General features: G+C 36.7%; 1 protein-coding gene across 1 annotated transcript in view; it reads right to left on the minus strand.

Moving 5' to 3' along the window:
* Positions 1-13,938: 13,938 nt before the first annotated feature.
* The window catches only part of FREM1 (FRAS1 related extracellular matrix 1), a 152,881-nt gene continuing 150,608 nt past the window's right edge, over positions 13,939-16,211 (minus strand). The window contains exons 35-36 of the mRNA XM_030840603.2: positions 16,073-16,158; positions 13,939-14,257 (exon numbers count right to left, since the gene is read on the minus strand). Of these exons, the coding sequence (XP_030696463.2) occupies positions 14,058-14,257; positions 16,073-16,158 (286 nt within the window). The 3' untranslated portion in view covers positions 13,939-14,057. The remainder of the gene's footprint in view (positions 14,258-16,072; positions 16,159-16,211) is intronic.

Consider the following 16,211-nt stretch of genomic DNA (forward strand, 5'->3'; position numbering starts at 1 on the left):
GAAAACAACTATCATCCAAGTCCTTAGCAACAAACAATCCTTTAGCAAAACAAACAATCCTTTCTGTCAGGGGAAAAACTATCCCCTAACTTGTCTCTCTTTACAATGAGATTTGTGTATCATAGATCATGCCTGAAAGCAAGGCATATTGAGGTTTTAAAAAGAAAGAAAATTCTGGATTTTTCCAACAAATGGAAACATTTCTATATTCAACAAAATATCCTAATACATGGGAAAGTTCTTACCGGAAAATGCAACTTTAAAACCCCAACTGTCTTACTCCCCAGCTCCTCCTTCCCTGCTTACTGGTAAGGACAACACTGCTTGAAGTTGTCACCCTCTTCCAAGTACTGTGCATTACACACACACACACACACACACACACACACTCACACTTCAAATGCCTACTCTGTCCTAGGCATATTCTTCATAGTTTCACATATAATTCTCACAATTTTTTAGGAAGCTATTATTACTCCCACTTTCTAGATAAGAAACCTAAGTTTAGGATACATAGCTAGTCAGTGGTGGGATTGAGATCTAAACCTACCCCATGCTTTTCTCTGTGGTCAGTTTGCCTATTGCAATATAGCTATTAAACTTGTGTATATATTATTTTAAATTCTGCTACTTTAACATTATGGGATAGAATTATTATTTTAATGGAGGCAATATTCATTAAGCATTCTTCTGTCATTGGACATTTAAATCATATAACTTTGCTCCAATTTTTTATTGCCCTGAAATAAAGATATCCTCATGCATATAGCTTTCATTTTCTTTTGAAAAATTTCCACTGTGTTGTAGAGATTATTTCATTGTTTCTCTTTCTTTATACTGCTTTATTGAAGGATAAATGATAAACAAAAACCAAAATGTACTTAAAGTGTACAGTTGGATAGATTTAGACATATATGTGCATATATGTATACACGTGCATATCTGTGAAACTATCACTACAATCAAAATAGTGAACATATCCATCACTCCTAAAACTTTCCTTCTGTCCCTTGGCAATCCCTTCCTCTGCCATTTCCTGTCCTCCTCATTTATTCCCAGATAACACCTGATTTGCTTTTGTCAACATAGATTAGTTTGCACATTCCAGAATTTTCTATAAATGGAGTACATATACACGTATATTCTTTTTTGTCAGGCTTCTTTCACTCAGCATAAGTATTTTAACAATCGTCCATGTTGTAGCAATGTCTCATTTGTTTTTATTCCTGAATAGTATTTCATTGCAGGGATATGCTATAATTTATTTATCCATTCACATGATAATAGACAATTAATTGTCTGTTGACAGTTTTGGCTGTTACAAATAAAGTTGCTATGAACATTTATGTACAAGTCTTTGAACGGAGATATGTATTTTCTTCTCTTGTATAAATTCGTAGGAGTGGAATGGTTGGATCATATACAGTTTAACTTTTAAACCACCAAATTGTTTTCCAAAGTGGTGGGGCTATTTTATATTTCCACCAGCAGTGTATGAGAGCTCCAGTTCCTTCACATCCTCACCGTCACTTAGTACAGTCGGCCTTTTTAATTTTAGCTATTCTAGTAGGAGTGTAAATCTACCTCATTGTGGCTTTAGTTTATAATTCCTTAATGACTGAACAGTAGGAGAACATATTTTCATGTATTTATTTGCCATCCATATATCTTCTTTGGTGAAGTATCTGTTCAAATCTTCTGCCCATTTAAAAAATTATTATTGATTTCTTAATAATATAATATAGTCTTTTTTAAAAAATAGATCTTTATTGGAGTATAATTGCTTCACAATACTGTGTTAGTTTCTGTTGTACACCAAAGTGAATCGGCCATATGCCCAGCAAATGAAACCATAAACAAGACAAAAAGACAACCCTCAGAATGGGAGAAAATGTTTGCAAATGAAACGACAGAGGATTAATCTCCAAAATATACAAACAGCTCAAGGAGCTCAATATAAAACAAACCAAACAATCCAATTAAAAAATGGGTGGAAGACCTAAATAGACATTTCACCAGGGAAGACATACAGATGGCCAAGAGGCACATGAAAAGATGCTCAACATCACTAGTTACTAGAGAAATATAATATAGTCTTATATTCTCTATATTGGAGTTTTTAAAAAATATGGTTTGGATACAAGTCCTTTATCAGATATATGCATAGTAAATATTTTCTCCTAGTCTGTAGCTTGTCATTTTCTTAAGTGTCTTGGTCAAGATGTATTATCCTTTTGTATGTATTGTTGATTTTAATTGGTAAAAATTTTTTAGAATTTTTCCATCTATATTCATGAGGGATGTTGGTCTGAAGTTTTCTTTTCTTACAATACTTTTGTATGGTTTGCTGTCAGAGTAATACTGGCCTCAGAATGAGTTAGAAAGTATTCACTCCTCTGTGATTTTCTGAGTTTTATAAAGATTTGGTACTATTTCTTCCTTAAATATTTGCAGAATTCAATAGTGAAGCTATCTGAGCCTGGAAATTTCTTTGTGAGAAACTACAAATTCAACTTTTGTAAGAGTTCTAGGCTTTTTTCAAGTTACCTATTTTTTCTTGATTGAGCTTTGGTCGTTTGTCTCTTTCAAGGAATTTGACCATTTAAGCTGTCTATTGATACAAGTTGTTTATGATAGTCCCTTATTTTTCTTTTAGTAGCTATAGAATATGTAGTGCTGTCACCTGATGTCACTTATCATTCCTGATATTAGCAATATGTGTCCTCTTCTCATCTTTTCCTGATCAGTCTGGTTAGAGATTTACCAATTTCATTGATATTCTCAGAAAATCAGCTTCAGTTTCACTGATTTTCCCTATTGATTTCCTGTTTTGCTATTTCATTAGCTTCTGATCTGGTATTTTTCATTTCCTTATTTATGTTTTCTTCTTTTTCTATTTTCTTCAAGTGGAAGCTGAGGGTAATACATTTCTTCCTTTAATATAGGCATTTAGTGCTATAAAATTCCCTGTAAGTACTGCATGGTATGCTACAATCGTTGATGTGTTTCCATTTAAATTCAGTTCACCATAATTTTTAAGCTCCCCTTTGACTTCTTCTTTAATCCAGCATTAAAGAAGTCTATAATTTAGCTTCCAGACACTTACGGATTTTCCAGAGATATTTCTGTTACTGAATTCTAATTTAATTCCATTGTGGCCAGTGAACATATTTTGTATATCGAGACCCATTTTATGTCCCAGAATATGGTCTGCCCTGGTAAACGTTCCATGTGCACTTGCAAACAATGTATATGCTGCTGTCTGTGGGTAGAGTGTTCTATAAATATCTACTAGGTTAATTTGGTTAACAGTATCCATACTTCTCTATCCTTACTGATTTTCTGCCTACTTGTTCTATCAATCATCGAGAGAGGGGTATTAACATTACCGACTATAATCATAGATTTGTCTATGTCTCCTTACACCTCTATTTTTAATTTTGTTATTAGCTGCATGACTATTTAGGATTATTATGTTTTGCTGATGTACTGGCTCCTTTAAATTATAAACTAACCTTATTTATCCTTGGTAAATACTCTTTGCTCTAAAATTTTCTGATAACATAGCCACTGCAGCTTCCTTTTTGACTAGTTTTAGGACTGTGTATTGTTTTCCATTTTTCTTCTGTAGGATAAGTTGGCAGTGATTACCTGTAGGAAGCAATAATACAGATGGGGATAGAAGTGAAAGGTGAACTCATACTTCATTGCTTGGAAAAAGTATTGCAGGTTACCATAAGGCCTTTAATGGAAGTGTTGGTTGATTTTGTTCCTTTCTGTCTTAGGATAAACTAAACTTTATTGCCTAGCAGAATATAAGACCCATAAAAACTGTTCAAAATGAACAGTTGTATGTGTAAGTTATGGGGATAGTCTATTCATTTCCTGCGCAATCCTTTCTGAAGACTTATAAAATAAATTTTAAGAAAATCATGGCATTCTGGATATTACAGAAACACTCCGCCATCAGTAACTGTTGTCCCATGATTAATAGCGGGAAAGAGGAGGAAGATCAATAAAGCAGTACCTTAAATTTTAAAATATGTCGAATCAGTATTTTCTTTCCCTTAACCAACTGTATTAACAAATAAAAAACCTGAGAGAGACTTGGGGCAAAGACTGGAAAAAGTATCTTGGATGAATTACGTAAACACACAGCTAATACATCAACACGCTTATAGCTCTCTAAAATACATTTTTACATGGTGATTTTTACTAGCGTTTTTTCAGAAATATTTCCTATAACATACAACTTACCGTTTTTTAAACATCTTTATTGGAGTATAACTGCTTTACAATGGTGTGTTACTTTCTGTTGTATAACGAAGTGAATCACCTATATGTATACATATATCCCGATATTCCCTCCCTCTTGTGTCTCCCTCCCACCCTCCCTCTCCCACCCCTCTAGGTAGTCAAAAAGCACTGAGCTGATCCCCCTGTGTGATGCAGCTGCTTCCCACTAGCTATTTATTTTACATTTGGTAGTGTATATATATCAGTGCCACTCCCTCACTTCGTCCCAGCTTACCCTTCCCCCTCCCCGTGTCCTCAAGTCCATTCTCTGCATCTGCGTCTTTATTCCTGTCCTGCTGCTAGGTTCGTCAGAACCTTTTTTTTTTTTTTTAGATTCCATATATATGTGTTAGCATACGGTATTTGTTTTAATCTTTCTGACTTGCTTCACTCTGTATGACAGACTCTAGGTCCATTTACCTCACTACAAATAACTCAATTTCGTTTCCTTTTATGGCTGAGTAATATTCCATTGTATATATGTGCCACATCTTCTTTACCCATTCATCTACTGATGGACACTAAGGTTGCTTCCATGTCCTGGCTATTGTAAATAGCGCTGCAATGAACATTGTGGTACATGTCTCTTATTGAATAATGGTTTTGTCAGGGTATATGCCTAGTAGTGGGATTGCTGGGTCGTATGGGAGTTCTATTTTTAGTTTTGTTTGTTTGTTTGTTTGTTTTGTGGTACACGGGCCTCTCACTGTTGTGGCATCTCCCGTTGCGGAGCACAGGCTCCGGATGCGCAAGCTCAGTGGCCATGGCTCACGGGCCCAGCCGCTCCGTGGCATGTGAGATCTTCCCGGACTGGGGTACGAACCCGTGTCCCCTGCATGGGCAGGCGGACTCTCAACCACTGCGCCACCAGGGAGGCCCTATTTTTAGTTTTTTAAGGAACCTCCATACTGTTCTCCATAGTGGTTGTATCAAATTACATTCCCACCAACAGTGCAAGAGGGTTCCCTTTTCTCCACATCCTCTCTACCATTTATTGTTTGTAGATTTTTGGATGATGGCCATTCTGACTGGTGTGAGGTGATACCTCATTGTAGTGTTGATTTGCATTTCTCTAATGATTAGTGATGTTGAGCATTCTTTCATGTGTTTGTTAGCCATCTGTATATCTTCTTTGGAGAAATGTCTATTTAAATCTTCTGCCCATTTTTGGACTGGGTTGTTTGTTTTTTGTTATTGAGCTGCATGAGCTGCTTGTATATTCTGGAGATTAATCCTTTGTCAGTTGCTTCATTTGCAAATATTTTCTCCCATTCTGAGGGTTGTCTTTTCGTCTTGCTTGTGGTTTCCTTTGCTATGCAAAAGCTTTGAAGTTTCATTAGGTCCCATTTGTTTATTTTTGTTTTTATTTCCATTTCTCTAGAAGGTGGGTCAAAAAGGATCTTGCTGTGATTTATGTCAAAGAGTGATCCTCCTATGTTTTCCTCTAGGAGTTTTATAGTGTCTGACCTTACATTTAGGTCTTTAATCCATTTTGAGTTTATTTTTGTGTATGGTGTTAGGGAGTGGTCTAATTTCATTCTGTTACATGTAGCTGTCCAGTTTTCCCAGCACCACTTACTGAAGAGGCTGTCTTCTCTCCATTGTATATTCTTGCCTCCTTTATCAAAGATAAGGTGACCATATGTGCATGGGTTTATCTCTGGGCTTTCTATCCTGTTCCATTGATCAATATTTCTGTTTTTGTGCCAGTACCATACTGTCTTGATTAGGGTAGGTTTGTAGTATAGTCTGAAGTCAGGAAGCCTGATTCCTCCAGCTCAGTTTTTCTTTCTCAATATTGCTTTGGCTATTCAGGGTCTTTTGTATTTCCATACCAATAGTGAAATTTTTTGTTCTAGTTCTGTGAAAAATGCCACTGGTAGTTTGATAGAGAATGCATTGAATCTGTAGACTGCTTTGGGTTATAGTCATTTTCACAATGTTGTTTCTTCCAATCTAAGAACATGGTATATCTCTCCATCTGTTGGTATCATCTTTCATTTCTTTCACCAGTGTCTTACAGTTTTCTGCATTCAGGGCTTTTTTCTCCTTAGGTAGGTTTATTCCTAGGTATTTTATTCTTTTTGTTGCAGTGGTAAAGGGGAGTGTTTCCTTAATTTCCCTTTCAGATTTTTCATCATTAGTTTATAGGAATGCAAGAGATTTCTGTGCATTAATTTTGTATCCTGCAACTTTACCAAATTCATTGATTAGCTCTAGTAGTTTTCTGGTAGCATCTTAGGATTCTCTATGTATAGTATCATGTCATCTGCAAACAGTGACAGCTTTACTTCTTTTCTGACTTGGATTCCTTTTATTTCTTTTTCTTCTCTGATTGCTGTGGCTAAAACTTCCAAAACTGTGTTGAAAAATAGAGGTGAGAGTGGGCATCCTGGACTTGTTCCTGATTTTAGAGGAAATGGTTTCAGTTTCTCACCATTGAGAATTATGTTGGCTGTGGGTTTGTCATATATGGCCTTTAGTATGTTGAGGTAAGTTCCCTCTATGCCTACTTTCCGGATACTTTTTTATCATAAATGGGTGTTGAATTTTGTTAAAAGCTTTTGCTGCATCTATTGAGATGATCATATGGTAATTTGCATATATTGAAGAATCCTTGCATTCCTGTGATAAACCCCACTTGATCATGGTGTATGATCTTTTTAATGTGCTGTTGGATTCTGTTTGCTAGTATTTTGTTGAGGATTTTTGCATCTATGTTCATCAGTGATATTGGTGTGTAGTTTTCTTTTTTTGTGACATCTTTGTCTGGTTTTGGTATCAGCATCATGGTGACCTAAGAGAATGAGTTTGGGAGTGTTCCTCCTGCTATATTTTGGAAGAGTTTGAAAAGAATAGGTGTTAGCTCTTCTCTAAATGTTTGATAGAATTTGCCTGTGAAGCCATCTGGTCCTGGGCTTTTGTTTGTTGGAAGATTTTTAATCACAATTTCAATTTCAGTGCTTGTGATTGGTCTGTTCATATTTCCTATTTCTTCCTGGTTCAGCCTCGGAAGGTTGTGCTTTTCTAAGAATTTGTCCATTTCTTCCAGGTTCAGTCTTGGAAGGTTGTGCTTTTCTAAGAATTTGTCCATTTCTTCCAGGTTGTCCATTTTATTGGCATATAGTTGCTTGTAGTAATCCCTCATGATTCTTTGTACTTCTGCAGTGTCAGTTGTCACTTCTCCTTTTTCATTTCTAATTCTGTTGATTTGAGTCTCTTCCCTTTTTTTCCTTGATGAGTCTGGCTAGTGGTTTATCAATTTTGCTTATCTTCTCAAAGAACCAACTTTTAATTTTACTGATCTTTACTATTGTTTCCTTCATTTCTTTTTCATTTATTTCTGATCTGATCTTTATGATTTCTTTCCTTCTGCTAACTTTGGGGTTTTTTTGCTCTTCTTTCTCCAATTGCCCTAAGTGTAAGGTTAGTTTATTTGAGATGTTTCTTGTTTCTTGAGGTAGGATTGTATTGCTATAAACTTCCCTCTTAGAACTGCTGATAGCATTTAAATTTTCTTAAATTTACCAAGGCTTGATGTGTGACCCAAGATATGATCTATCCTGGAGAATGTTCCATGAGCACTTGAGAAGAAAGTGTATTCTGTTGTTTTTGGATGGAATGTCCTATAAATATCAATTAAGTCCACCTTGTTTAATGTATCATTTAAAGCTTGTGTTTCCTTATTTATTTTCATTTTGGATAATCTGTCCATTGGTAAAGTGGGGTGTTGAAGTCCCCTACTATGAATGTGTTACTGTCGATTTCCCCTTTTATGGCTGTTAGTATTTGCCTTATGTATTGAGGTGCTCCTATGTTGGGTGCATAAATATTTACAACTGTTATATCTTCTTCTTGGATCGATCCCTTGATCATTATGTAGTGTCCTTCTTTGTCTCTTTTAATAGTCCTTATTTTAAAGTCTATTTTGTCTGATATGAGAATTGCTACTCCAGCTTTCTTTTGATTTCCATTTGTATGGGATATCCTTTTCCACCCCCTCACTTTCAGTCTTTCTGTGTCCCTAGGTCTGAAATGGGTACCTTGTAGACAGCATATATGTGGATCTTGTTTTTGTATCCATTCAGCTAATCTATGTCTTTTGGTTGGAGCATTTAATCCATTTACATTTAAGGTATTTATCGATATGTATGTTCCTATTGTCATTTTCTTAATTGTTGTGGGTTTGTTATTGTGGGTCTTTTCCTTCTGTTGTGTTTCCTGTCTAGAGAAGTTCCTTTAGCATTTGCTGTAAAGCTGGTTTGGTGGTGCTGAATTCTCTTAGCTTTTGCTTGTCTGTAAAGGTTTTCATTTCTCTGTTGAATCTGAATGAGATCCTTGCTGGGTAGAGTAATATTGGTTGTAGGTTTTTCCCTTTCATCACTTTAAATATGTCCTGTCACTCCCTTCTGGCTTGCAGAATTTCTGCTGAAAGATCAGCTGTTAACCTTATGGGGATTCCCTTGTATGTTATTTGTTACTTTTCCCTTGCTGCTTTTAATATTTTTCCTTTGTATTTAATTTTTGATAGTTTGATTAATATGTGTCTTGGCATATTTCTCCTTGGATTTATCCTGTATGGGACTCTCTGAGCTTCCTGGACTTGACTATTTTCTTTCCCATATTAGGGAAGTCTTCAACTATAATCTCTTCAAATATTTTCTCAGACCCTTTCTTTTTCTCTTCTTCTTCTGGGACCCCTATAATTCGAATGTTGGTGCATTTAATGTTGTCCCAGAGGTCTCTGAGACTGCCCTCAATTCTTTTCATTGTTTTTCCTTTATTCTGCTCTGCAGTAGTTATTTCCACTATTTTATCTTCCAGGTCACTTATCCGTTCTTCTGCCTCAGTTATTCTGCTATTGATTCCTTCTAGAGAATTTTTAAGTTCATTTATTGTGTTGTTCATCATTGTTTGTTTGCTCTTTCGTTCTTCTAGGTCCTCATTAAATGTTTCTTGTATTTTCTCCATTCTATTGCCAAGATTTTGGATCATCTTCACTATCATTACTCTGAATTCTTTTTCAGGTAGACTGCCTATTTCCTCTTCATTTGTTTGGTCTGGTGGGTTTTTACCTTGCTCCTTCATCTGCTGTGTGTTTCTCTGTCTTCTCATTTTGCTTAACTAACTGTGTTTGGGATCTCCATTTTGCAGGCTGCAGGTTCGTAGTTTCCGTTGTTTTTGGTTTCTGCTTCCAGTGGGTTCAGTAGTTGTGTAGGCTTCCTGGTAGAGGGGACTGGTGCCTGTGTTCTGGTGGGTGGGGTTGGATCTTGTTTTTGTGGTGGGCAGGGCCACGTCCGATGGTATGTTTTGAGGTATCTGCGAACTTATTATGACTTTAGGCAGCCTCTCTGCTAATGTGTGGTGGTGTGTTCCTGTCTTGCTAGTTGTTTGGCATGGGGCATCCAGCACTGGAGCTTGCTGGCTGTTGGGTGGAGCTGGGTCTTAGTGTTGAGATGGAGATCTTTGGGAGAGCTTTCGCTGTTTGATATTATGTGGGGCCGGGAGGTCTCTGGTGGTCCAACATCCTGAGTTCTGCTCTCCCACCTCAGAGGGACACCAGGCCAGAGCACCAAGACCTTGTCAGCCACACGTCTTTTGGGAAGTCTGAAGTCTTCTGTCAGCATTCAGTAGGTGTTCTGTAGGAGTTGTTCCACATGTAGATGTATTTTTGATGTATTTGTGGTGAGGAAGATGATCTCCACGTCTTAGTTCTCTGCCATCTTGAAGGTCCACCTACTATGATAATGGGCTGATAATGTGGTTTCTCCAATTCCAAGAGAGAGGCATACTGTACAGTACTATAATTCTTTGAAAGTGACAAATATGTGGTGGTGACAGCAGTTCCTGCAGTCACTGTGAGCTGCGGGTGGCTCTGAGGGCAGCAAGGGCATCTCTAGATGCAAGGCTCACGCAGTGGTGGCCCTTTGGATACAGCCCAGCTGTGCAGTGGCCTAGACCTCGGCGTGGCTGAGGGCTCTGTGCGAGCTTTACTATTTTAAAGTGTGCACTTCAGTGATGGTTGTGCAACCATCACCACTATCTAATTCCAGAACATTTCCATTCCCTCAAAAAGGAACCCTGTACCTATAAGCAGTTATTTCCAACTTCCCCTTCTAACAACCGTCTGGCAACCACTAATCTACTAATGTGGACAATTCATATAAGCAGAATCACTCAGTATGCAGCCTTGTGTCCATCTTCTTTCACTTACAATAATGTTTTCAAGTATATGGTTAACTTCATCATAATCATCATTGAAAGATATCTTACTTGAACATAATAAAACCATTTGCTCAGAGTGGTAATAAACACATGGGATAATCAGAAGAGATCCAGCCTACGATTTGGAAGACTGTAGCTTTAGTGCTGATCTCTTCCTACTTTAACATCTGAGGACTTCAGTCTCCTCTGCTATACAAAAGGGATATTAGATGAGATGACATCAAAGGTCTCTCATTTTCATTCCTGTTACTCCAGGAATCTCAAAGACACACAGACACACACTGCTTGTCTTCTTGGAAAAAAATAATTGTTACAAAATTAATTACCTAGATTTGAAAACTTTAGTTCCTAACTTGATCTGGAGACAGAAAATCTGAGACAGCTGCTATCAATAACACTTTGACCAGATTATATATTCAGGAAGTTAACACCAGCTTCTTAATCAGTTGAGAAATAAAACAAAAGACAGCCTGAGCTCTTTGTGTCAGTGTGGCTTTCCCTCCAGTTCTGAAAAGGGATAATGTAATCAATGACTTCCTCCCTGATTAAGAAAAAGAGCTCCATGCTTAAAAAGAACTATTAGAAATTTGCATATTTGCACTATGCCTTTATACTTTTACCTTCCTATCTCATTCACTCCACGTCTCCAGTATCCAGAACACTATCAGGTACAGGGTTGGCACTTCATATTCAATATTTGTTGAATGGATGGTGGATGGATGGATGGATGGAATCTGTATAATGAAAGGCTGATCCAAACAGTAAGGATGAAACATACATGTTGACTTTTCTTCTCCGTTTCTTCTTACAATGGGTAGAATAAATAAAAAATGTTAAACACTAAAGGGACAGTGATTCAGAACCAGAAATAAGTTTGTTTTATTAATTTGTATACAACTCTAGATACAGTATATTTAATAAGCTGCTTTGTCACAGAAATTAATCAGCACCAGCTTATGATTTAAATTACACAGAACCATAGTGTTAATGAAAATATGTGCATATTCTTTTTGGCTGTCTTAAAAATAAACACAAACAAACATGTAAGTAAATGTCACCTACTTCATTTTTACCACTCCTTGGAAGGAGATGAAGTGATTGTCATATGTTTTTTAAGTTTATGCTTAGCAAATATATACTATATATATATGTATGTTTTTGTTGAAGACCAACGGTACAAGATTCTGAAAAGCTACACACTATTGAGCTGAGTTAATGCCCTTGGATTAACTGGGACTTTTCCTGAGTCGGTATTCAAGTCTGGGGAGAAGAGTTGGGTGGCATTCAGGTCCTTCCTTCTGATGCTCTCTTTCTCAGCTACAAATCAACCCTCATCTCTTCCTCCACTCTTCCCTTTCTTCTCCTTTCGTATAACCTCCCATTGCCATTCTACCATCACTCCATTTCCTTCCTTCCCACTCCCACCAGAACCTAAAGGATGACAGTAACCAATCAAGGTGGAAAGACCCATGACCATCATTTACTTCTATTTCCCCATCAGTCAAAGCCCAATCATGAGAAGGAGATGAAGGTCATGATGAATACTGCCCAGCACCTACACTTGCCTGAATTAATGTTTTCATGATCAAGAATATTTTAAATATTCTTCTAGTATTTCTAGTTGCTATAAAAATCAAAGCAGTCTCTCTTTGTGCTAACATTTGCAATTACATTTAAATATCATTGTCATGGCAGGAATGTAAAATAAAATCTACCATGCTGATCAGGTTCTACATAGTTGCCATGGTTCTGGATTTCCAGTTTTAGTTAATATAGTTCTATAGTTCTAATATATTCCTCATTCCTTGAACTTTTACTTTCCCTCCTAGGATATAGCCCTTTAGGTAAACAACTCTTCATTTCTTTCTTCGGCATCCCACCTTTCCACATTGCGGAAGCCAGTGGATCAGAAGGGATTTGAACTGATACAGAGAATGGGTTTTACATCTTTTGGTTAAACACCAGAAACTACTTGTGTCATACAGAAGGCCTGTGTATCACAGCAGTCCAGAGCCTACTTGTGATATCTAAGGTAAGGAGCCTCCCAACTCCACAAAGATGTTGGAATTTAATAAGATGCAGAATGTCTAAATCTCATTCCAACCTCTTTTTGTAAATATTTCTATTAACCAAAATCTTGATAAATGAGCACAAATAAAATAAGCCTGTCATGTTTTATAACCAGAAACGGGACTGAATTTCTTCAGTCACTTTTAGTTTCTCTCAGGGTATTTTTATAATAAAACCTGCACCAAAACTTTGGTCCACTTAATAACTCCATTTTGATTCTGAAGTGACCCTGGTGCTCATATAGCAAGTCACATGTGGCATAACCATATTTTTCAGGGATTATGAAAAGAGGAAAATTTTGAGTAAATGGTTTAGAAATTAATTTTTAATTTCCCGTAATTAAACCTTGATTTCAGAAGGGAGTCCTTGCAAGGCTGCAACATGCATCACTGCTACAAAATGTTTCACTCAGCAGCCATTATAAATTAATAAGGTACCTTTTCATTAGAGAATCAGGTTAACATGGCATTTCTACAAATATTAAATATTTAAGGGCTCAAAATTGTATCAAAATCCTTTCTGAGAAGATAGGCTTTCAAGAGCTCTGTTTTCAGTATTACTTTTCTTTGTTCATCAGCACAGTTCATTGGGACACTTTTGAGAAAGTCATATTTTTCTTCCATATGTTAATCATCATTCATATATGCTTTTTATTCCAAATGTCCTTGAGAAATGCCTGTCAGTACTATAAACATGAATGAAGAGAAAGGCTCATGTTACTTCAAATTTCTCATGACCCTGTAAAGCTGGGGAAACCCAAACATTTGCTTTGGAATGGTGCACCATTCTTATTAGAAAAGGAGATCTGTCTTGTGAGTAGTGATGGGTAGACCTCAGAAGGACAGGTAGCCCCTGAATTCTTACCTGAACTAGAGCTTTGCAGATGAGTTTCCATCTGCCAGATTCTTCCATCTAAAGCCTTCCTTTTTCACCACAGAGAATTCTCCTTTTTATCCACGGCCTCTCAGCTTTCATATGTGAAAGGGCTCCAAAGGGACAAAGCAACCCTTTGCAGTTCAACCTTGATTTAATGAACTGGCAGGGTGAGCTTCCCTCAGATTGAAGTAGTAGAAGCACCTGCAATATAGATTTCAGAATGGACTCATTTGAGGTATTGGGACCAAAAACATCCAAGGACCATGAAATTCGTATTGACTGAAATATGGAGTGAGGTCTCCGGAATAATCAAATCTTGTGCCATATAATACTTGGGGTTTTATTTTGGAAGGTATTGAGATGCAAAAATTTTATCTCTTCCTATAAGTAACATTCATTTATCAAACTTCCCGGAACTATTTAACTGTGTTTCTTCTTTACTAGATAGAATCCTTCAATCACTATGAGTAAAAAAAAAAAAAAATGTACCAGTCAGTCATGACACCCTGTTTTCTATTGAGCCATGTGCACATATCCTGGAAATAAATAGGTAAGAAATCCCAAGTGGGCACCTGTAGGGCCAGTTACATTTAGAGTTTCCTGGAGCACATATAATTGTGAGATCTGCCCTTCTTACAGTCCTTTGTTTGCCATTTTCCTTGTCTTTGAACCAAAACACAGTTCTTGCCAGGCTTTGAACGTTGAGGAGGCCCTCTCCTCCAGTTGGTGAAGGTCACAGGTTCACCGCCGATCCACTCCCAGTGGCCAGCATGCACTTGGTCATTCAAACCTAATGTGAACCAAAGAAGTGCGTCATAGGATTTTATTACATTTACAATTGGACAGCATATCAACCTGTTATTTGAAGTTAAGTAATCACATACAAATGTAGGCCTACGTTCTGAAACAAGGACTAGGACCTGGGAATCCTATGAGACACAAGTGAGAACACAAGGCTTTGGGGTCAGGCAGACTGGAATCCAAATCCTAGCTCCACCACTTGCTAGTTGAACATCTTTGGGCAGGTTATTTAACCTCTCTGAGTTCTCTGAGTTTTAGTTTTCTCAACTCAGAAGTGTATATCTAAATATATCCAAGCCTGTTTTGAGGATTAAAACAGATAACTCATATAAAGCTCATGACATATAAGTGTTTAATAAATAGCAATTATTATTCATAGTATCCTACAGGCAGAACTCCTATCACACTCTTGTCTATTCTTCTCCCTCACGATTTAAATGTCTCGGTTTTTATATTTGAAAGTAGCTTACTAAGTATTATTTTTAGTCTGGAGCTTAAGGTTTTTTCAATCTGCTACAGTTCTAATAAAAAGCAGCTTTTCTCAACTTGTCTCTCTACTCCCACTGGCAGTTTTTTGAAAATTACACTTCAATGTTGTAAAGCTCTTGTAATTTTTCTTAAAGAAGCATTCCTCCTCCTGTCTTTCAGAATAGAAATAAAAATAATAGCATGAGAAAAGAATCCTCTGCAATAGGATGGCCTGGCAGCTCCCAAACCAAATTTGACCATGAAAACAGTCTTTGTTACATAGCATGTAACCCTCTCCCCACTGGTTCTCATTCTATATTTTGGGGTAGAATAAAATGAAGTATTTTTGGTTGGGAATGACTGTCTCCTCTGGACTGTTTCTTTGAATTATTGATCAGGCGATGCTATGCCCAAGGACTTTTTGGGGATAGAGCCTTGACATCAGTCATTGTGGACATAGAGAAAATTTATCTTCCAGCCTTAATTTAATACTCTCAGATGAGTTCAGAATTAGACGCTCACTGAGTATCACAGAGATTTTGAGAAGCCAAGAGTGCATTTATTATAATTCCCTGAAATACAATACCTTTAAGGAGAGATGGTAAGAATAGTAACTTCAGTGCACCCTGAGAATTCTATTTCTAAACTGGCTTGAAAAGATTTGTATTACTGTTAAAACTGTAGAAAATATTAAAACTTCAGAAAACAAAGGATAAAATTAAGATCTATAATTCTTAACTGGAGATACAAAATAAATTTCTAACTTTTTGGCTTATTTCTTTTTATGTCTATACATATAAGTATATATGTATATATATCACACATACATATACTTCTTTTTTATTCTAAATTATTTCATGCTTCATATGGCTGTAGACAGTGCTTTTTCACTTAGCACCTTGCCACAAATGCAGTGCATTACATATTTTATATGCAATATGCATTCAACATTGAATGAATTCATAAACATAAGGTATTTTGTCATGTGTTTAATATTTGATGCCTTACAAAAGCATTAAATATTAAATATTCTTTCATATGGCTATACTGTAATTTATTTCACCATCCCCTATTTACAACTGTTTCTAATTTTTTACTTTTAGAAATAACATTTTAAAAATTCTCTTACTTATAAATTGAATCACATTCCACATTATTTCTTGGAGCTAGATGCCTATAAATGAAAGTATTATGTAATTAAGATGAGTTTTAAAAGACAGACTGTCCAACTGTCTAACCATTGCTTATTATCGTAAACCACAATTATTTGGCCTAAGGAAGGGAGACGTTCTCTTCGCGTTCTTGCCTTCCCCCTCAGGGCAGCGCGGATACTTGCCTATCCAAAAGGGCTTTCTTCCACTGATGTCCCAAAGCCATTGCATATGCTGCCTGGAGAGGACAGTTACAAGGCTGCCCAGGTGACTAGGTGCAAACACACGAAAATGAGAGTGTCAGTGACAAGGAATTCAACATTT

This window comes from Globicephala melas, chromosome 6 (genome assembly GCF_963455315.2).
Source record: "Globicephala melas chromosome 6, mGloMel1.2, whole genome shotgun sequence".
Taxonomy (NCBI): Eukaryota; Metazoa; Chordata; class Mammalia; order Artiodactyla; family Delphinidae; genus Globicephala; species Globicephala melas.